Consider the following 23,510-nt stretch of genomic DNA (forward strand, 5'->3'; position numbering starts at 1 on the left):
CCTGCCAGACACATGCAGTGGAGTACATCCTCTGCCCTTCATGCAGGGTGTCTCACTTGGACTGTGCAGATGGCAGATGCTCCGCAGGGACATGAGTGCCCATTCATGCTCCATGTGCATTCCATGCATGCCCCTATGTGTCCTTGACTGGATGATCATTGTAGTACCTGTCCAGGATGAGCTACATTTCATGGCATTTCTTCAGCCATCCCATGCCCACTCTGGCTCAGTCCTGCATCACACACATGTTTAGGGTGTCACAGTCTGTGTGGGGCACAGTCATCCCCCTGTTTCAGGCCCACTGACTCTGTCCAACTGGTGTAGTGGCTTCTGCACACATGGGTGTACTACTGAGGGTTCAACATGTGTCCTGCTGACTGTCCCATCATCATCTGATGTATTGTCACTTGACTCAGATGATGCAATTGATGCTAGTCAACACTGTCTGCCAATACACAGGTCTCTGGTCACCCTTTTGCAACCATGCAAGGCATCCCTGCATTTTCACTAAGGGGGGTGGGGGTGTTTGCTTGTAGCCATGCAACCCATTGATACACATCAGGAAGTACTTGTACATGTAGATAGTGAGTAACGTACACAAGTCGGGGTCGTGGGGTGGTAGACCACGAGAACCCACATGTGCTACAGACCATCTTGTCTTTGGCTGGCAATGAGTCCAGCCCAGATGACCACTCTGACGTCCATGTCGAGTTGGATGTGCAACAGGTCCATACGTGAGGAGTGAGTGATTCTGATGTGGACACTCCTCTGTCCGCGACACCTGCACTGAGGGGCCAGACAGTGGTGGGACCTCTGCCTGTGGTGGATCGGATGCAGGGTCACCCTCCACACCAGTCGCTGATGTGCCTGGGCCATCACGTCGACGGGGGTATGTAGTCGTGCAGCCGCGGCCAGTGCCAACCAAACGAGGACGGCCGGTCCTTGGGTCCTGCAGGTGTCAAGCCCAGCAACAAGGTGGCCGTGCGCCACCGAGGTATACTGAGTGGGAGCAAGACATGACTGCCAATTCAGATCGGCAGGGGGCAGCACTTGATAACATCGCTCTGAGCATGGAACGTGTGGCCCAATCCATGGTCCCACCTGCTAGGCAGGTGCTTCTCCAGCAGCAGGCGGCACGGTCCACGGCCCGCTCACTCAGGCTGGGCATGGCAGCCTCAGACAGGGTACGCCAGGCCGAAATGGTGTCTTTGCGTCAAGCAATTGCTGCTCACGCAGAGGCACACATGGAGGCCATGGAGGTTGAGTATGCTTCCCTCAGATCCACTCTGGGTGTGCTCATGATGACCCAGAGTGAGCGGGCATAGGAGAGGTTTGCGCAGCTTGAGCGTACCATCTCAGCTGACCTACCTGCTTGCCGGGAGGTGCATCAGTTGTCCAGCCAGGCCTTGCAGGAAGAACTCTGTGTTACACGTGTTACCTTGCAAGAGGAAGCACGTGTATCACGGGAGGATCTGCATGCAGACCTATGTGTCATCGCCGCACAGAACCAGGCTCACATGTCCAGCAGACTTGCTGCCAACGAGGGGCAAGCTGCGGCTAGGCATGGTCAGGCTCATGTGCCACGTCCTCCTTTTCAGGATGAGCCAGACTCGGACGACGAGATATCTCCCACATAGGTCGGGCTGTGCAGGCGTTGAGCCCATGGAGGTTTTTATTTTTTTTCTCAACATCATCGCATGTGGGTGTTGAGGTGCACTCTGTACATCCCCCCTTCTAGGTACCCCCTTCCCAGGTCGTATGTGGCCATTTTTGATTTTTGATTTTAGTTTAGTTAGTTAATATTGACTATTTGATAGTTATTTTAATTACGTTGTGTAGGTTGTTCATTGTTAGTTTAATTAGTTAATGTAGCTTAATATTGTTTGTCTATTGTGCATTCATGTGATGGTGCGGTGCTTTGTGGCTTTTGAAAGCATCCACTGTCTGTTCCAGCTGGGCCCTTCAAGCTTGTCTCTTGTATGTGTTTGCAGCTTGGGGTCCTGACTCACATAGCCCACTCCTGCTTCCATTATCCATGGGCTTGCTAGGAGGGTTCAGTGTAACAAACATTTACACAAGGGCTTTGGATTTTCGTCATAACTGTGGCCTGTCTGCTGCTGTACTACTTGTGTTAACACCCCTAGTGGGGATTTGTAGCGTTTTATCCACACCATGTCTGTAATCAATTTGGGTGAGTACGTGATTGATATCTCCATTAATTGATGTGGATTGTCATGTATGTTATTTTCTTGCCTGTATATGTGCTTGTTAGGGAGAATTCTCTGTTTAGGCTGAATTTCCTAACCTAGTGAGTCCCCCAGCAGCTTTGCTGGATTTCTGGAGTTTGTTTTTTCCATCCTGCCAAGAGTGAGACTCTTTTCCTCCCACTCTTGGACATGAATGTGTAATTCCTTTGAATGTCAATGTGTTCTATGGGCTATGGGGTCTTTTACTCCATAGGGTCTCATATGTTTTTCTATGTGTGTTACACCGCACCCTACGTGCCGCAACACTGGGGCATCCTAGTAGACCTCCACCATAGACTCCATACCCGGGGGCTGACTACTGTCTCCCCGGGCATGTAAAGTCACCATTGGCTTTACTAGACCTAAATTTACTAACAGAACTAGTACAAACCATCTTATTGTGGACGTACTAGTAGGGGTAATTCGATTACTCCTAGGTCTGTTACTCGAGGGGGCACTGTCCCGTCCCCCCTCGTCGAGTTTTTGCTGGTGGCAGTGGAAACTACTTGTTATGTTCGACCCCGAACATAACCCTATGGGATTCGTCCCATTGTTAGAGATTGATACTTTTCCTCGTTAATCTCTAACGTACCACCGGTCTACCTATCTTAAATAAGTTTATCGGATGGTATTTTCTGCCAGAACTCGGTTTTTAAAATGGCGTCTGTGTTCGTCTCTGTGACTCCTAAACCAAAGGTTGAGCCCTTTGTTCCACTTTTGCCGGGCCTCTGTACAGAGACCCTCCAAAGTGGTGCCATTCTGTCTGGGTTACCACAGTGGTGTGGGAGGGGGTTTAGGCACCCTGGACCGAGTTGCCTTGCCAACTCCGGTCGCACTCTGGTGTGGTTGGCCCAAGTGGTGAGCCTCCCCGCTCACCACTTAGCGTGTGTTGATTGACAGCTAGGCTGAATGAATGGGGGTTTTCTGCATAAAAGCAGGGCTTTTGGGACTGGATCTTCAGAAGTCGCCACAGGACCTAAGAATCCGACGAGGGTAACGCTGAGCCGACCTGCACGACGACACCTCCGGTGGAGCCCTGCGGAACCGACTCACCACTTCCCGACGACAGAGGCGATCTCCCTGCCGGAGAGTCTCTTCCCCTGACTGGTGAGAACAACCAGTCCCCTTTGCTTTTTCTTCGCCTCAGGACGCAGTGGTCGAATTGCCCGTGCAGAGCACCTCGGCAACCGGATAGCCACTACCCCTGTACCGTGACCAAAAGGTGGTGCCTTGTGACGGAGCACTCCGCGGCTGGTCTCTTCCCTGGTGGTGCACCGGACTTCACTTTTTCTTCGACGACGAGATCATCTCTACTCTTGGCAAAGACCCGACGTGCATCCACCACCAGGAACAACTGCCCCTGCCGGAGCTTCCCTCCACAATCAAGGTACCGTGTCCGCCTGGCTTCCCTTTCGATCGGATCGAGTGAGGTGTCTTAATCCTCTCCTTTCCGTTGGGTCCCCTCCAAGCTTTTTCTCACGTATAGTTCTGAACTGGTTCAATCTTCCAATAACAATTTGCTACACAGACTCGAACGCATTTCCACTAAAGAGACTTTTTGGGACATATCGCCTTGCCTCTCTCCGAGTGGGCCTGGCCTCTGAACTTTATGATCTATTGTGGTTCTTGTCTTCTTGCCTTGCATTTTTCCTGTGAAGTATTGAACTGTGTTGATTTCGTAACCTGCTTATTTTTCTCTCCCGTCCTAACTGATATTAGAGTGCCATCTAGGTTGAGGCATACACCTCTGTCTGCAAATAAGTGATGCTGGTAGAACCTAGACTTGTCGAAGTATTGTTAGGGGGATTGATCGTTTCTTCTTCGTAGAGTAATTGTGATTGAAGTGTTTGCCGTGATAGTGCCATAGTGTTTTCGATAGATGTTCCGTTATAAATAAATACCTTAATATCTTTACACTGAGCCTCGTTGCGTGTTTGCTTGTCTTACTGTGAAGAATTGCCCTATATTGTATACTCCACATACTGCTTAACTCTTCTTGAGGGAGGTCTGACTGCTCAGCCACAGCTACCAAGTGAATCTGTGTGGTACAGACTGCTACCAAGTGGGTTTACTGCCAAACACCTGTAGTCCTAAATCTTTTGCAGTGGTCCCAGAGGGAACTGCACAGGTTTCCGCCTAACAGTGCTTGATGCCCTTCATGCTGTAGACAGTAGCCTGCACCTTTGGCCTGTCAAAGTCACACTAATGGAGGGAGGAGTTTGAATGTAGGTATGTAACCGGGCCCAGTGACAACCAGCATGAAGACACACACACACACACAGGGAACTTTCAAGCCTTATTAATATCGTGTATGCCCTTTCTGCAGGGAAATGAGCCTCCACACTACCTTTGCCAGCAGACACAGGGACGAGTAATACTGATGACTGGCCACGTTCGGTTGTGCAGACTTGTGCATGTGTGCGCAAGCAGAAGCACAGGGCTTGTGCTCGGATGTCCGACAGAAGCAGACATGTTTCCAGGTGCTCCAGGCAAGGTGAGCAGTACAAGGGCCCACACCAAGCCAACCTTCCACCACGCCACTTGCAAATGCATGCTAAGTAGCACCAGTGCTGGGGAGCTTTGCCAGGCATTGTTGGAGAAGGGCACAGTACAGCTGACATGCGTTGAGGGCCAAATGCAAAGTGGCTTTACAAGTTGTCAGGGGCACACGCACGGGTCATCGACCATATCCTCGAGTACCCCCTGCTCCATTGAAGCAGAGTTATTAGGGCATTAGCACTCCTAGCCAAAAACTGATAAAGCGCACAGGGACACCGTGCGAGGCATAGACTTGTGTGTAGTGCATATCATTTGCATGTGCAAATTGCCACCTGCACTACCTATTGAAATCCGTGGCTACCAGAAGACAACTTGTACTGAAGTTGCACCTCGCCATACGCATGTAGCAGCTCACCCAGGGACCATTGCATCATGTGTGATTCTTGACGCATTGGTCTTCCATTTCCCGCGCGCCTACATGCACCTGCCTTACTCCATTGACAGTGTATGAACCATGAGGGGGCCAAGCTAACGTATGGGTACAAAGCAGCAGACAGGAGTGTTTGTTTGTGGAGGAGTCACTTACTTTGGGGCATGGATGGTGTTGTGTTTGTGTTGTTAACACACATTCAGATGAGTAACTCACGCTCTCTTTGCAGCATTGAACTGCTCCTGTTACCAGACCTGAGAGTGCGCAGGCAGGAGGCCAGCTCTCACCCAAGAGATAAGTCTCTCTTTGGCTTGCATTTGACTCATTTGGTACAATGTGCATGATGAATATGTTTTCTCTGATTGAGTATGTGTTATTGTGAATAGTAGTTTTTACTACTTTGACTACTTTCCCTTGCCAATCCGGCTCCCCTCTCCTGGCCCTCTTTCCGGTTATCCTGCATACCAATGCCTGTCCAAACAAAATATCCCTGACCCTCCTTCCCCGCCGGGGTCTCAGAGGCCTGTGTAAATTTGACCTTGCAGGCGCCCAGACCACGGAAGGGGTGGTTGGTTCGTGCCACTCCTGCGCCTGGACACTGGAGCTGTGACACTACCCATCAGTTGTTGCATCCTCATTGTATGCTATGTACCGTACATGGTACCCATCCTGTAGGACCATTGTTCAACTGTGCTACCTTGGTTGTCTATCATTGTGCTTGTACATGTGCTTTGACATTTCCTGCTACTTCAAGTCATCTACTGGAGACTCTTCCTGGGTTTTTTGGTGCCTACAGGCTTTTTCCTGGTTTGTGGGTTTGGCTCCTTGGAGTTCTCTGCAATTTGGTATTGTTACCAGTCAAGGTGGCCTCTGAGGGGGCTGGACCCTATTTACACACAGGCTGGAACATGGAGACCAAGCGGTAGGGTGATCCTGTAGCCAGGTAAACTTGAAGGAAGAAGGCTACATACCCCAGACACAGTTGTTCAGAAGGTCACTGTGATATGTAAATGAGAGAGGGCCTTTTGTTGTTGGACAGTTGGCTTGGGCTAGAGTGTTTTGGGCACTCTGACATTGTAATTGTGGGGTACTATGTACATGATGTGTTGTGCTGGTCAATGCCTGTTCCTGTGTTGTCTTTACTTTTCAGGTGTCAGGGGATTGGTGTGGTTTGACATGCTGGGGTGTTCACGTGGGCAATGTTCACATGTGATGTGTACAGGACACTGAGGGTCACTTTATTTCACATGCATATATTGAGTGCATGTCCCTAATGACACACATAGTTGCACAATGATCCACCACACGTACAACCACCCTTCCATGGCCACAGGTGCACACAGATTGCATTCTCGGGCCCGCTGTGTCCCTGCAGCACATGATCTACTACCATTTGGGTATCCTGTACATGCGTCATTTGGTTATTGATTTGATTTGTCATTTTCATGTGATGCTCAAGGTGTGTCTGCAACACAATGGCTGATCAATGTGCTGTGTGCTGAGCAGTGTGTTGCAGGAGACACACACAGCACACGGGTTTGGGAGTAGGGATTTTGCCATGCCCAATGTGCATGTGAACAGGCACTCAGTGTTGTGTTCATGCTACGACTGGTGGAAAGCATGTGTGTCTGACTTTGTATGTGTGGGAGGTTGTTGGTCAGTCATTTCATCTGATTCCATGTCAGGCATCATTATCTCGTGCCAGTTTTCATTTATGACATGTCACTTCGTATCTTATCAGTCATGTGTTGGCCTTTTGCTATTGCATGCCATGTCATGGTGTGGCAGACAAGGGTGATGTGGGTTGGGAGGGTTTGGGTGACATACCAGGGATTGTGATGGCCTGTTTTGTGGGGGGGGGTGATACATACCTTGCATTTGTTCCTTTTGTTCACACAGGATTGGTTATGTTTCAGTAGCTAGGGATGCACACAATGTAGCACTTCCGTGGCAACATTCTCAGTTGACTGTCTCTTTGTCATCATCGATGGTCACCTGGTATGTGCCAGGCCTGTGTGCACTCTGCAGGGGTGGGTGTTTAGGTGAAAAATGTGGCCACAAGCTGGGTCCGGGCTGCCTCACCATGTGCCCTTTCCCCTCCCATGGGCAGCGCCTGTGGTTGGGGATGTGGGGGCACCACCATGTCCACCGGTACGTCCTGCCGTGTTGCAACATTGTGCAGGACACATGCTGCCACAATGATCCTGCACACTACTGGGGGTGCATATAGTAGCTGGCTGCCAGAGCGGTCAAGGGAGCGGAAGCGTGACTTGAGCACTCCGAATGTGCACTCCACTATGCCCCTGGTTGCAATATGGGCAGCTTTGTACCTTACCTGGGGTGGTGTGGTGAGGTTCCGGATTGGCGTCATCATGTGGTTGCTCAGAGGGTAGGCACTGGCCCCTGGGGAGGTGATAATGTTTGTTATTATTCGGGTTTGTGTATTTGGCTGTGTGTGACATGCATGCATGTGCACAGGCATTTGTACTCACCTAGGAGCCATGTGTCGCCATGCTGCCCAGCTTCCAGGGCCCGGCTCAGGGCGGACATTCTGTATATGAAACTGTCATGGGTAGAGCCAGGGTAGTTTGCATAGACAGAGGTGATGATTCCCTTTGCATCGCATACGACCTGCACGTTGACGGAATGACAGTGCTTGCGGTTTCGATACATGTGCTCAGTGGCCCTAGGTGGACGTAGGGCCACATGGGTGCAATCTATGGCACCGAGCACTTTGGGAAAGTGTGCCACCCTGTAAAAGTCGTGGACCACGGCCTGCCTTTCTGCGGGTGTTCTGGGCATGTACATGTGCCTGCCGACTGAGGGGCATGCAGTGATAATTGCCAACACCTGGTGTAGGAAGCGTGACTACGTGGCCTGTGAGACCCCCCCACTATGGCAGTTGTCTGCTGAAATGACCCAGTGGCCAAAAAATGCAGGACATTGAGCACCTTCTCCAAGGGGCTCAATGCTTGGGAGCACAGGGTGGGTGATGTAAGGTCATCTTCCCACTCCCTGACCAGGTCTAGGATGATATGGGGTGGAAACCTATACCTGCCAAAGACCTGGTCGACAGGCATCCCAAAAAGGCTGGTCTGGGGAAAAAAAATGTGGGCCCTGGCTATTCTCCTCCTCCTGCGGTGTCCCACGATCAGTGCTGCGACAAATGGGGCATTCATCATAGCTTGATAGACGTGTTTGTTGTTTGCGTGCACTTTTATACTGTGCGTGGGGACGCTTCCGCCTGCCTTAGTGTGCCTTAGGACATGTTGACACCTATGCGCGTCTTTTGGTGTGCGCGGGTTTCCCGTATTCGATTCCATGAATACGTGTTATTCGCGTGCGTTTGGGCATTCCGTGTATTTCCCTGCAGTTCTTCCCCAGTTACGCCTTCTTTTTCACGCGTTGTTCCCTATTCCGCGTATTACGCCCCATGTCCTGCCCCCTTTTTGGTGTGTGTGCCATGTTGTGCGCGTCGCGCACGGCGTTCGGGATGTTGCAATGACGTGTGCGCCCGTATGTGCCATGGACGGATTTGGCACACATCCTGGGGAAAACACGCGCAGGCCCTTCCTTGGATCGCACACGCACGCTTGCTTTTTCACGCTTGCGCCAGCTTGCGCTGAGATTTCCGGTGCACATTTCTTCCATGAATCGGCCCCTGTGTGTTGTGCTTCAAAACAGGTGCAGTACATCGCGCAGTATGGCTCTGTCTGTGAACTGAGGGCTGTAACAGTAGTATGCAAATCTGCCATTACAGAAAGCCTGGCGCTCAGACAGGGCACAGCTTCGCTTCTTTTACCTCCCCAAACACCCGCATTGTGCAAAGAGCCAACCAAAACCCGGCATGTAGATTAAGGAGGTGCTCATGGAGACATGTGAGAGAATGATAGGGGTTGAGGGGAAATCAGGATAGTTGGAACAAGAAAAGGAGCGTGTGAGCAGCGAGGGGCGTAAATGTTGGAGGAAGGAGGGCTAGTGGGACACAAAGTGCAATGCGTGACTGTCCACGCAGTAAACAAGGGGTTCAGTGCTCCAGCATGAATGATTGGCATGTGTGGAGACTGGGGAGTGGGTCGCTACCAGCACCACCAGCACAGATGGTAGGAGACGGCAGTCCTGTTTAGAGAATCATGTCCTGCTTCCCTCCACACGCACCACTTGGAACACCAAGGCTGGTGTAGAGAAAAGACGTTAATCACATTGATAAAAAGGCAACCTCGTGTTCAGGATTAATGTTCTCTCTCACAGGCAATCTCCACTCAGTCAGGCAATGCACAAAGGCATTTCTGTGCAGGGGCCGGGCTAACAATCATACTAAAAGGAACGTCTGTGTTTATCTATTGTATGCATTTATTTCGTGTTGATGTATGTAATGCTAATTGCAAAACAAGTCACTTTGTGATACCTGAGGAGAAGAAGGCGAAATCAGTGAAGCAAAACAAAATGACAAGTCAAAAAGGGGGAATCAACAAGACAGGCTCTTTCTAGCATGGTTATTGTGGCTTTGTGGCCCTTGTGTTTCTGTATCCTGGCTTAAAAGTCCTCTATCTATCATCCTCAGGGGGCGAAAGGTACATTGACCCAGTGTCTGTGATCAACCGGGAGAGCAGAGATCTCAGCAGCTATTGCTTAACTCACTTAGCTATCTAACATGTATGTGACGATGGCATGCGGATTGTGGTGGGCTAGACATGAAACGTTTGTTTATTTGGGGGTGGGGCTGTGGGAGGAACCTGGCGCAGAAAGTAAGTGGCAACAGTAGTCAAGACTAATGCTGGGTGAGCTTTTCCCAAACTTGTTTGCAATATTTTGTATGCACTTTTGCAGCAGGTCGAAGTGGTAGGGGCCTGATTCACAGAAGCATTTTACAATGCGCAATTCCATAGGAAAACACTGTGAATCAGGCCCAAAGTGACTTGAAATGCAGGTTCTTCTATGGGGTCGAACCACGGTTCGAATTTCAAAATGACTCACAGCGATTCCAATCAATAGCAAGATAGTGATGGCTTAAGCATGGAATGGCGAGAAATGTCCGGTTCGACTTTACCCCATCCTAAGTATCACCTCTCTGTCTCTCGATACAATAGCACAAGTAAGGGAATCTCTGCTCCACCCTGCACTGGAGTGTTGCCCTAGGGCACAGGCGCTGTACATTATTCACTCACTTCTAGACTCCATGACCCAGATTCAAGGAAAAGTGCACAGAGAGCCTGTAAAGGCCGCTCACCGAGAACGCCTCTGCTTGAGCCTGCACGCAGACGTTTTACTGCGTGTTCCGCGTATCATTGAAATGTTTGTGCAAAGTGACTGTATACGCAAGTCAAGTCGCAAGTAGGACCAGAACGCCCTGACACACACCCCCACGCAAAGCAAAAAGAGCCAGATACAGCTAGCTTTGCGTGCACCGCAGTCGCTAACTCATGCCCACTTGAAATAGTGCATGGGTGCCCCGCAACTAGGTCTGCAGCTTGGGGACACTGTGCAGAGTGACCCGTATCTATTACCAACACCCTGACAACATGTGTACAAATTACTGTAACTCAGTTAAAACTCTGGAAAATCTGTGTGCGAACCCCCGTAAACCGTTCATGCACCCCGCTACAATACATATACACATCCCTAAGTAAGTTTGAAACCCTGTCTGCATGCACGCACCCCTAAATCCAACATGGGATCTCACCGCACAGAAGTGATTCCTATGCGCAAGTGTGGTATGCCTGCCTTCAGGTGTCAGATAGATTGAGGGCTTGCATGGTCAGATTAATGAATACGCTTCGTTGCACGCATTTGTGGATGTGCATTGAACTGCTTGCGGCCCGTCCCTCGTAATGCCCACATTTTCACATGTGTTTCCCCATTTTGCATTTATCGCCCCCACTCTGGCCTCTGCGCAGGCCACGCCCATGCTCTGCAATTGACAAACGGGATTTCATGCGTGGTTTGGTGCACAAAGACCCCAATTACCCCGCAGGAAATCCCATGAATCGGGCCCCATATGCCTTGCCTACCCGCAGGCATATCACTTTATCCTGCCCAATATCACTGTTAGTTTATCGAGACCCCAACAACCCTCAAACCAAATAAGAAGTCTTGTGCGTTTATGCCACAGACCAGACCCTCATGCTACTGTCGCTCTCAGGGATTCCCTACACTGATACCATTTCTGCAGTTACCTGGTGAAAAAACAGGATTTATAGCACACAGCACAATCGAGCCACATCAACAAATATATTAAAACCTTTTTTAAGTCCGGCTTTCCAAAGCCTCGCACATCACCACCTCTCTCAACCTTTGATCCCATAAACTACTCTGTAATTTTCCCAAATTTCCAAAGCCTGCCTCAACAAAAAGCCACTACATCTCTCTGAAAGCTTCCCAAAACGGCATGAAGTTCAAGCACACAATATACTCATCAGTTGGAATTTTCGGATTACTCTTTTCATAATAAATTCGAATTTGGTTCGGAATTTTTGAACCAGAAGGAAATCGGGTGGTTTGAAGTTCGAGCAAGTTTGCTTAGCTTAGTCAAGACAATAAAACATGACTGTTTTGGACTGCCTTTGCTGAATCAGCATGTGGCTTCATGGGCAAAGGAGGCTGATGATCTGATCACATCTCACATGTACCTGTGCAGCCCTAAAAAGGTGGGCTGATGCTCGAGGCGTTGATGTTGCAAGCCAGCTGGGACATTGCTCACTGAGTTTAATTATTAGTCTGCCTCTGTTACATTCCAGTGCAAACATGCATAACAACCCCGTCTATGTGCTAAGGCCAGAGCCATATTACAGAAACTTTGCACTGGTGCAAGTGCAAAGTTGCATCAGCGCAAATACAGAATGGTATTAGCACTTCGGTAAACCTCGCCCTGGTGAAAAAATGGATAGAAAGTCCATTTTTTTTGTTGCACTATGGACATTTTTTCCCTTGTGCTTATACCATGAAAAATTGCCCTTGTCACAGTGCAAATATTTTTGAATATGGCCCCAATGTTTTTGGTGCTACGGTTTATTTTGACTTAGTTCTAACACTGTGAAAAAGTCTACTTGCACTGGTGTAAAGTGTATGTAGTGTCAGGGTGCAAGTGCATAGTTTATTGGTATTAGCACTGGGACAAAGTATGTCTTAGTGCAAAACGTATTGGACCATATTAGAAAACATTTGCACCATGTCAAGTGCCTATTTGCATGGTATTAACACTAGGGCAAAGCTTGCCCTTGGACAAAAGGCTATTATTTAAATGCCTGTTTGCACCAGAACAAGGTTTGCCCTAGTGTAAATATGCAATGGTATTGGCACTAGAGAAAAACTTTGCCCCTGTGCAAAAATGCAATGAAATTCTATGCTGTGTGCACTAGAGCAATGTTTGTTCTTTTGCTAATACCAGGAAAAATGTCACTTAACATGGTGCAAAGGTTTTCGAATATAACCCCAATGGTTTTGCACTAGGGCAAACTTTGTCCTAGTACTAATACCTTGCAAAATTGCACTTGCACCAGTACACAGTTTCTGTAAACTGGCCCCAAGTGCAAGATAAAAGAAAATGTGCACTGGTGCTAGTGCAAAGTTGCACCGGTGCTAATACGGTATAGTATTATCACTAGGACAAACCTTGCCCTGGTGCACAAATGGACTGAAAGTGCATATGTTTTGCCCTAGTGCTTATACCATGAAAAATTGCACTTGTCCCGGTGCAAATGTTTTTGAATATGTCCCAATTTTTTTGAGCTAGGGTAAACTTTGCCCTAGTGCTCATATGGTGCGACTTTGCACTTGCATTGGTGCAGAGTTTCGGTAATCTGCCCCCAGGTGTCCTTGAGTAGTTTTCAAGAACATGCGGCCAGATTAAAGAAACTTCACACCAGTGCAAATTTGAGCGGTAGCATCACTTGGCAAGATATTGTCCTATTTTAAAAAAACATATACTTTCAATGCATTTTTCACCAGTGCAAAGTTTGCCCTACTGCTAATACCCTTCCATATTAGCACTTGGGAAATGTTGCCCTGGTCCAAAAAGGCACTAAAAATAGTGTTTTGCACAAGGGCAAAGTTTGCCCTAGTGCTAATACCATGCAAAATGTTGCTTGTCAGGCACGTAGGTTTTCTGCTATGGTTCCAGCGTTGTTTGCACTAGTACTGATATCGGGCCAATGTGCAATTGCAGCATTTCTGTAATCTGGCCCCTGGTGTCATCCAGTGAGGTTGACAAGTGTACCCTTTGCGAGTGGGACGTGTGCAACCTGCAGGGCACACTTGTGAATCTGAGTAGGCACCCCCAGCCTTTCATCATGTGCAGTATGATTACGTGATAAGCGTTACTTGGGTAGGGTAACTGCGCTCAACGTTTGATAACAGCGTTACACACAACCCAATAATATTATTCAATGTTTGATTGGGCTTTGCAAACAGTCATCGCGCCCCCAGCCAGGATCCCGAAAAGTGGCCTGTTTAAAACATGTTCGATAGCAAAGAAAAGGTGTAATCTTTCCTTTGCGAGGCGCCACTTCAGAAGCAGGATTTGAACGCAGTGTACATTCTAGCAGTCGTACTAATGATGTTTTATAGAGTGCAAGCATGACCAGTAAACCACTTCAAGGCGCACTGCATTACTCTGTAATGGTTTAGAAATGTCATTTGATTGACAGGCCCGCTGCGTTGACACGTATCAGCAACTATCGCAGCCAATCCCAGCTCATCCTTGCATGCCATGGTTCCACCTGCGTGTCTATGTTCTGCCACCTCCTTCCATGACTCTTTGTGCCTCGCGTCCCTGCCTCTACCTATAGTCGTGGCATAGCGCCGTCCCTCTGCAGTAAGGCCCATGGGCTTTAAGCGCTGCCTACGCCTATGCACAGGACAACAACGACCCCAACGCCAGGGTATCAGGCAGTAGCATCCCGTAGCCACCACAACACGCCAAATAGATGCCAATAGGTTTTGATCCTGTCAGATTGAGGTGGACATTTAACTTGTTCATAGTGGAATAATTCAGCTTCACACTGTGTGGTCGGTTCTGTGGCTCATATTTTAATTTGTGATCAAATAAAACAGAAACTATTCACCGGAAAAAAAATAATACTAAAAACGAATAATAATATTGTGATTATAAATATGCGTTCATATCACACTTCATCCCACAAGCAAGTCGTACAGCGGCTGTACTACAGTAACAACCAACTGAATGGTCCTCATGTTATCCAATCCGGAAAGATGAAAAGCTGAGTGTCCCAAAGCCTCTCATTAGTTTCTCGTGTACACTTTGTTTGTGGTAGTTCTGATAACAACAACAACAACAAAGTTAATACTACTACTCATTATAATAACAATTGAATGTGTTGTGAAAAAGGGAAAACACAAGTTCTTAAACAGAATCACACCCTGCAAAAAACTTCGAAACACGGTCTGTGAGTATCCTGGCACACAAAACGGAACAAAACGTCATCTTACCAAAGAAAGTGACGGCGAAGCCCTCGAGCACGCAGGTCCAGGGGCCCAGGTAGAAGTAGCCCTTGGTGTTGGTCAAGAAGCTGATGCTGCCCCCGATGAGGGAGACGAGGAAGTCGGCCACCGAGAGGTTCACGATGATGTAGTTAAGCGGTTGCCTCAGTTGTTTGTACTTTATCGTCACCAGAATGACGACAAAGTTCTCCGAGAGCGAGAGCGAGGTCACCAGGAACATGAGAGTTGCCAGGAGACGGAAGGTCCAGGGTGGCACGGACTTGAGAGGCGTCTGGAAGGGGTCCCACGGCGTGGTGTCCCCGAGGAGGTCGGGCAGCAGCGTTGCGTTTGCAGGTGCTGTGAAGGTCTCCATCACACGAGGGAACTAAGGGGACGCTCCGGCAATGCCAGATCCCGGCGTCAGCAGGCCACCTCCGGGCAGAGTTCACTAGTGTGCAGTCCAGCTGCGGGTGCGCCCCGGCACATGCTTCTGCCCCCGAAGTGCACTTGGGTGCTTTCAGTTAATGTCAGAGGAGGGCAATAGGGCTCTACCCAGGTGATCCAAAAAGAACTACAGTGGGCAATATAATGTCTGTGTGCCCCCAGATCGGTGGCTGCAGCAATGCCAGGGAGCAGGAGCTGCCAGGTTTCTCCTTGTGGGGTCCCCAGTGACAGCCACAGGGAGTAAATAACACGCTCTCGGGCATGTCTCTTTTGTGGTGAAGCAGAAGGCTTTGCTCGCCACCCTTCAAAGCAAAAGGTACGAAAACCCTGCCTTCTTGGTAGAGGGGAGGGGTAAGCCCCCTCGCAGCTTGTTTGAAGCAGTTGTTACAGTGCTGGCTGATGTGCCGAACAGCAGCGAATCACACAGCTGCCGTGGAAAGCGCGTGGTGGGGCTAAGCTACTCATTTGAAGCGTGAGTCTCCATCGCATCAGTGCGCCCTGGCCATGGACTATCGTAGTTCTGCACTGTATGCATGGTATGCTCTAAAGTGCTCACACTTTCTGCACGGGCACTGCCTTGCAGTGCACAGAAGATACACGTCTATCACACACGCACACACACACCTCTGTAAGTTACCGCATCACACCTTTGAAAAAGAATGGCTCAAACGTGCAGAGCTTTACGTAGAGGCGCGAAGCCCTTTCCGTTTCGTATCTTCGGCAAAGCACCGCCTTTCTTTTGAAAGTGTTTAAAACCATTACAATGGCGCATTAATGAACAGCGTGCATATGAAAGTTACCCACCAGTCGGAGGGACTGTTGACTCGGTATATAATAATAATGGGGAGTCTGCAGGTAAAAGAGTGGGGTGCGGAGATCCGGGGCGTTGCCATGGTGTCTTAGCCAACGTAATCAAACATTTACATTTTCACTTTCAGGAGAACAGAGGCATGTAGTTGATGAATAGTGTAAGTTCTGCTCTTTCCGTCATATTGTCCAGGTGTGGACTGGCCTATAGGGAACTCTGGAGATTTCCTGGTGGGCCTCTGCACCCTGGGCATCTTTTCTGTGGTATTTCCAAATTTTCTCATAGGAAAAGCATTGGGCTTGCTGAAAATGTGTCATATGGGGCCACTTTGAACTTTATTTCCAGGGCCTTTTTTGGTCCCCAGTAATTATTTCCAGGGCCTCTTTTAGTTCCCAGTCCAGCCCTGATATTGTCCCATCTCGTTCTTAAGCGACCAGAGGGAACTCCATATTTGATGGAGCAACACACCCTTGACTGGCTTTAAGATCATGTTGGCTATGATGATTCGTTTACTTCAAGACACTCTGAGGAGATCAAGCGTTGCTAATGTGTGAAGGCATTTCTTTTGTTGCAATAAAAAAACCATCGTGCGTCAAGTATGCACGTGTATAGCGCGTGTGTGTGTGTGTGTGTGCGCGCGCGCGCGCGCACGGGCGATGCCAAGCTTTGTCAGCGGAGGAGCTACGGATTAAATATCCTCGGAGTCTTACTGCCTCCCCTACATTTCGTCCCCCCTCAAGGAAATATGATGTTTATGAAGTTCTGGAAGACCTGAACATTTTCTGACAGCTTTTAAATTTGAACTGAGAACACTCCGCATTTATAAAAGATATTTCGGTGGTTGAATCGGCATAGACTTATGGCCCGATTCATGGAAAAGTGCGCATTGATCCCGCAAAGCCTGCTTGCGGAGGCCGGCTCTGCGCTGGTCTAAGTACAACGTTTCCAATACGCGCTTTGCATATTCATGGATGGAAACGTGCATTCCAACCCGACCGCAAAGAAAATAGAGCTGCGAGAGGAACACCCACAACATCCACCTACTCAAATAAAAAACAGAGCCACAGACTAACCATTCCGCAAAGCTCTGCGTCCACCATTGACTTAACACCCAGCACCTCTGCGAACGTGTGCAAGCTCCCCGTAGTAACGGCTGCACCTCTGCAAACCTGTACCATCTCCCCCATAAGTAATGGCTACACCCCTGCCGATCTGCGCGATGCCCCACACGAGTAATATCTGCACCCCTGAGAACCTGCGTGAGATACCCCATAAGTAACAGCAGCACCCCACCAAATCTGGGCAGTGCCCCATGCAAGTAATGGCTGCATCCCTGAGAACCTGCGTGAGCTCCCCTGTACGTAACGGCTGCACCGATGAGAACCTGTACAATCTCCCCCGTAAGTAACGGCTGCAAACCTGTACCATCTCCCCCATAAGTAATGGCTACACCCCTGCCGATCTGCGCGATGCCCCACACGAGTAATATCTGCACCCCTGAGAACCTGCGTGAGATACCCCATAAGTAACAGCAGCACCCCACCAAATCTGGGCAGTGCCCCATGCAAGTAATGGCTGCATCCCTGAGAACCTGCGTGAGCTCACCTGTACGTAACGGCCGCACCGATGAGAACCTGCACAATCTCCCCCGTAAATAACGGCTGCACCCCTGCAAACCTGTACCATCTTCCCCATCAGTAATGGCTACACCCCTGCCAATCTGCACGATGCCCCACGCAAGTAACGGCTGCACCCCTGAGAACATGCACAAGCTCCCCCATAAGGAACACCAGCACCCCACCCAATCTGCGTGACAGCGATCCTGTAAACTCTCCACCCTACGCACCAAAACAGCAAATACCCTGACTGTAGAGCAACACCCTTAAGCCTAGATACATCCCACCTCCCTCACCTCCAACACCAGCCCCAGGCAGCCCCACAGGACCTCACAACACCCACCGGCCTCCCTCACCTCTGACACCACCTCAGGCAGCCCCACATGTCCACACACCACCCACCATCCCCCTCACCTTCAACACCACCCCCAGGCAGCCCCACAGGTCCTCATACCACCCACTAGCCCCCCTCACCTCTAACACTACCCCAAGGGCACCCCCACAAGTCCTCACACCACCCACCATAACCCTCACCTCTGACACCTCCCGCAGGTAGCCCCACAGGTCCTCAAAACACCCACCAGCCCCCTCACCTCTGCCCCGACCGCCACCCCCAGGCAGCCCCACTGGTTCACACACCACCCACCAGCTCCTCCCCCAACTCAGACACCACCCTCAGGCAGCACCACAGGCCCTCAAACCACCCACCAGCCTCCTTCACCTTCAACACCACCCACAGCTCCTCACATGATCCACCAGCCCCCTCACCTCTGACACCATTCCCAGACAGCCCCACAGGTCCTCACACCACCTACAAACCCCCTCACCTCCAACACCCCCCCAAGTAGCCCCACAAGTCTTCACACAACCCACCACCCCCGTCACCTCTGACACCCCCAAGACAGAACCACAGGTCCTCACACCACCCACAGCCTCCCTCACCTCCAACACCACCCCAGGTAGCCCCACAGGTCCTCATACCACCCACTAGCCCCCCTCACCTCTAACACTACCCCAAGGGCACCCCCACAAGTCCTCACACCACCCACCATCCCCCTCACCTCTGACACCACCCTCAGGCAGCCCCACAGGTCCTCACAACACCCACCAGCCCCCTCACCTCCGCCCACCCCCAGCAGAGCAGTCCCACTGGTTCACACAACCCACCAGCTCCTCCCCCAACTCAGACACCACCCTCAGGCAGCACCACATGCCCTCAAACCACCCACCAGACCCCTTCACCTTCAACACCACCCACAGCTCCTCACATGACCCACCAGCCCCCTCACCTCTGACACCATTCCCAGACAGCCCCACATGTCCTCACACCACCTACCAAACCCCTCACCTCCAACACCCCCCCAAGTAGCCCCACAAGTCCTCACAAAACCCACCAACCCCCCTCACCTCTGACACCCCCCAACGCAGACCCACAGGTCCTCACACCACCCACCAGCCTCCCTCACCTCCAACACCCCCCCAAGTAGCCCCACGGGTCCTCACACTACTCACCAACCCCTCTCACCTCTGACAACACCCCATCCTGGCCATGCCACACAACCCCCTACCAGTCAAATGTTGATCAACAACTTACCTCAACTCCACTGGCCTACCACCAACATGAAGCACGCTGGCCAAATACTCACCATAAATATAACAACTGGGGGTACTGATTCAGAATCCATGTCTGTAGCTCATCACAGGACTCCCTGGTACATCACAACCAGTGGCCCGGCAACAGGACAGCAGCACGAAGCAACAGCGTCACAGTGAAAGCCTTCAATGTGATGTATCATGGTGCCCTTTTGCCATTACAATGGCCCAAAATGCCATACATGAATGACAGAGGACACAAGTCCAAGACATCACCGATAGGACAAAGCCACAATAATGTGAGTGCAGAGTAGCAAGTAACAATCAATCACTGAAGGGACTCAGGTAGGAAAGCATAGCATTCCAAGGCCCAGCAACTAACACAATTTAAACAGCCATGTGTCGGAATGATGTGAAGGAAGTCTGACAGTGTGCGAGCCAAGCAGATGTATGATGTGTACAGCCATATATAAACAAACTCATATGTGATGATGAAGCATTTCAGTGGCAGATGTGCAGCATGACATGAGAGCACCCCCTGGCTGGTACCTGATGTGTGTTGGTGGGTGGCCATGCATTTGGAGGCAACCCCACCCCAACTACACAATTGATGAGTGTATGACACACATCCACAGTTAGGCCCCCAACCCATGTGACAGTCACAGAACAAATGCATAAGGGAATGAAACCACACAAATGCAGCACACAAATAAACAGACAACAACAACTGTGTGATGAACAAACAAAAAACTGTATTAGCAATATTAACACTATGATAACAAACTACATGGAAGGAGGAAATGTCCAAGGGTAAAAATGTTAAAAAGTCCAAAAATGAAAACAACACAATCAACTATATATATAGGCAGCGAGGTCAATAGCTTCTCATGACATCCTCCAGGGCAGCCACATTCATCGTCCTCCACTTGGAGGTGGGACACTGTTCAGTCCTGGATGGCTTGCAGGCTCTCCCTCAACCTCCACACCTCCTCGTCCGTATTCCTGCAAGCCGCCTCCAGTCTGGCAACCCGCCTCAGTGTCCTTCCCTCCATCACCTCTTCCCTTGCCCTAGCAACCTGTGCCATCCTCACCCGCTGCCTCTTCGCCATCAGCTGCATCCTAAAGTCCATCCGGAGGCGCTCCAATTTGCGAAAGCACCTGCGCTCCGCCTGCCAGTTAACTGTATGTTGCTGTCCTGCTTGCCTCCTCGATGTTGATGGGCTCTGTGAGGATTGCCCCAGGCCACTCCTATAATGCCGATGCCTATCCAAGCGTACACTGTGCAACTACCCCCGCCGTCTGGATGTTGTACCACGGGGGTTACAGTACCAGCACTGCCCCGATGGGCTAGCTGTCCCACTGATGCTTGTTCCTGTGCAAATGCCTGGTCATGCACAGAGACCACCACCTCTGTACTTGCCAGGACTCCCACCTGAGGTTGGGACATGCTGACCACCAGACTTGGTGGTGTGGGTAAGATTGGAGTAGAGGGGCCCATGATGGAAACTGGCAAGGAAGGGACCCTGAAGATCAACTTGGGCACATAGGAGGCAGTGGAGGAGGGGGCAACTGAATGTGCCAGTGCATAGAGACCACCTGAGAGCAGCGCATGTGCCAGCTGGCCCAGATAGAGGGCCATTGATTTGTGATGCTGCAGAACACAAAGCTCTAACATAATCGCAAATCAAGGCCACTGCCGTGCAATTCCATCCAACAGGATGTGCATCATTTCAGGGCTGATCCCTGTGGCCCCAAGGGGGGAACGGTCTGGCTGGAGGCATCCACGATGGTGGTCATTGCTGCATCAGATGGAGAAGGAACATGAGGTTGGGTAGCTCCCACCACAGTGCGCTGTACACCCTCTTGTCCCTTGCTCAGGGGTGCAGCCTTAACACCCTCCTGGATCCCCCACCCGACCCTGAGCACTAGCCTTCACCTGCCTCCTCCTCCACCAACCCCTCCTTCTCCCTGGATGACTCCAGAGAGCCTTCCTCGCTGGATGGCCCCTCTGTTTCCGCACCCTGGCTGGCTGGCTGGCCGGGGTGTGCGCTTAGGTCTTGAGGTTCTGTCCCCGTCCTTATGCTCCACAGGGATGCCTTTGCTCTCTTCACAAGCTGCAGCAACTGTTGAAAATTGGGACAAAAAAGCCTTGACATCAGTAAACGCTGTCAATGGATGTGTGCCATACACAAAATAAACATTATTAATCATGCAGCATGTGCCAACCATGAACTGACACACACACACAATGCATGCACACACACACATGAACATGCCCAGGCTAACTGCATTGCAAATGCTGCATGAGTGTAGTGTGAAGGCCAAATCACAGTCATGACACATGCACATGTCAACAAACCACATTCTACAGTGGCCAACAGCACATCACCAAAAACCAGCTACGCCACCATACCAATGAACAACAAACACAAGAATGACATGCAGCCATGTGCATGGGAACATTATCAGGGTACCTACCCACACAAACAGTCACCAATGTGCTCATGCAACAGCATGACCTGCAAGCAAGCAACATATACTGGCACACATATCTGTGAACAAATTGCACGTCATGTGGCCAAGCATACACATATTGTATGTACACACATACACCTGTGTTACAAATGCCGTGGGATTATAGGTCACATCCCAGTCCTGAAGACCTCAATGCATCAACTCCACATATGCACATATAAAGGCATCAATGCACATGTGTCACTATCAGCAGATGTGCCTTCATGGATGAACTGTCAGGTGTGACACACATGGACGTGGACATCATGCATGTCACTCACATGCCCACAGCATAGCATGTTCACATATGTCATGTCCAAACACTTGCTCCATGCTCACCTACTGCACGTTCCATATTACAAGTCATGAATGCACAATCTGCCAATACTCACACAAATGCCAGTCTGCAATGTCTGATGCCACAAATGGCTTGCATTGGCATGAGGCAGCAATACGCTGTGGCTCACAGCACACTCAAACCATAAACAGGATGTGGCGTCTGCAAACATGCATGCCACAAATATGCCATAGAGAATTGCCCCACATGGGTACTCACCAGCGGCATCCAGGCGACTTCTCCAGGGCAATAACGGGGAGTGGAGGTCCGGATTGAACCTCTCAAGTACCCGCAGCTCTATCTGGGTGAGCCGGTGGCAGCCACCACCTTGGAATTGCTATGGGTCTTGAGGTCGTCCTAACGTTTCTGGACCATGTTCCTGAGGTGGACTGCCACCCCCTCTGCATTGATCTCATCCCAGATCCTCAACTTTGTGTCATTGCCCAGCTGCGTAGCTGGGTTGAAGAAGGCATCATAGGTGCCCAGGACCCGACCCACAAGGATGCCAACTTTGGTGGAGGTGTCATTGACCATGGTCAATGATTTTTCACCCCAATATGACTTTAAGTATAAATATAACTTTTTAAAAAAAAAAAGAACGCAGCCACCCGAAAATGTATAACCGCGGGCACGGAACTGCTCTTACACGCGGCTAAAATGCTTAAATGCTCCCAGGCCCCCACCAAGTGCCCCCCCTCTTATGTGCCAGAGCCCCCTCAAACCCCAGATGGCCTCCTCACCTCCCCTACCTGCCCTCTTCCCCCCCACAACACACACTGTTTCTGTGATGCAGTTTGCCTTTAGATGTCGGCCATTCGCGACTATAGCCAAGGCTACAGAAAGCTTTGTGTTGCAAACTCAGTCCCAATTTAACTTGTTCCCCACTAGCCACCCCCCATCTCTAGCCTGATGGCATTTGCATGTTTTTGACCTGCAAATAGCTTTTTTCCTGCGTTACATTTTCCCATATCCTCGGCTATAACCTCAAATATCTCTTGGATCGAGTGAAAAACAAGATGGTGGCTGTTTCATTTCTAAAAACACCCCATATATATATATATATATAATTTAATTATCCAAAGTTACTCTCAAAGAAAATTTGTTCCAGGCATTCTCAGGTGATGTGTGTGTGTACTGATGACTGGGTCACTTTGATACTATTGACTGTGATGTGTGATGCCACTTCTACCACAGCCTGGAGACACCCGCTGTATCGTTTAAGCAGAGCACCGTTTGAAGCAGTCACTGCTCTCTGTTCGGTCAGATGAATACATCTGAAAATATTCCACAGTAATATTTTGATTCAGCCACATGTGCATGTAAAATTTCTGAATTGTACATTCATTTCTTTATATTTAAAAACAGGTGTACTCTGATTGCATTTTGAACAGTTTTCGACATGGGATTTTGGGCCGAATATAGTCGATTTTTCCAATGTTCAAAATAAATGTACAGCTTATATGCAAAATGTACATGGACAGGTAAATTATATTCGTCATGCAATCTTATTAATAATGTATAGCTTATATACAGAATGTACACAGGCATGGAGAGTGTGTACATTACGCATGCTCTGAATAATAAA

General features: G+C 49.8%; 1 protein-coding gene and 1 long non-coding RNA gene across 4 annotated transcripts in view; one reads left to right on the forward strand and one right to left on the reverse strand.

Annotated features, from left to right (window-relative positions):
- LOC138472979 (vertebrate ancient opsin-like) overlaps nucleotides 1-15,322 on the reverse strand; it is a 456,729-nt gene extending 441,407 nt beyond the window's left edge. Inside the window, exon 1 of the mRNA XM_069611410.1 lies at nucleotides 14,623-15,322. Coding sequence (XP_069467511.1) covers nucleotides 14,623-14,986 — 364 coding nt within the window. The 5' untranslated portion in view covers nucleotides 14,987-15,322. The remainder of the gene's footprint in view (nucleotides 1-14,622) is intronic.
- The window catches only part of LOC138472980 (uncharacterized), a 231,042-nt gene that overhangs the window by 167,223 nt on the left and 40,309 nt on the right, over nucleotides 1-23,510 (forward strand). The gene's annotated exons all lie outside the window — the stretch shown is intronic.

Source organism: Ambystoma mexicanum, chromosome 8, assembly GCF_040938575.1.
Source record: "Ambystoma mexicanum isolate Mex_15411 chromosome 8, UKY_AmexF1_1, whole genome shotgun sequence".
NCBI classification, from domain to species: Eukaryota; Metazoa; Chordata; class Amphibia; order Caudata; family Ambystomatidae; genus Ambystoma; species Ambystoma mexicanum.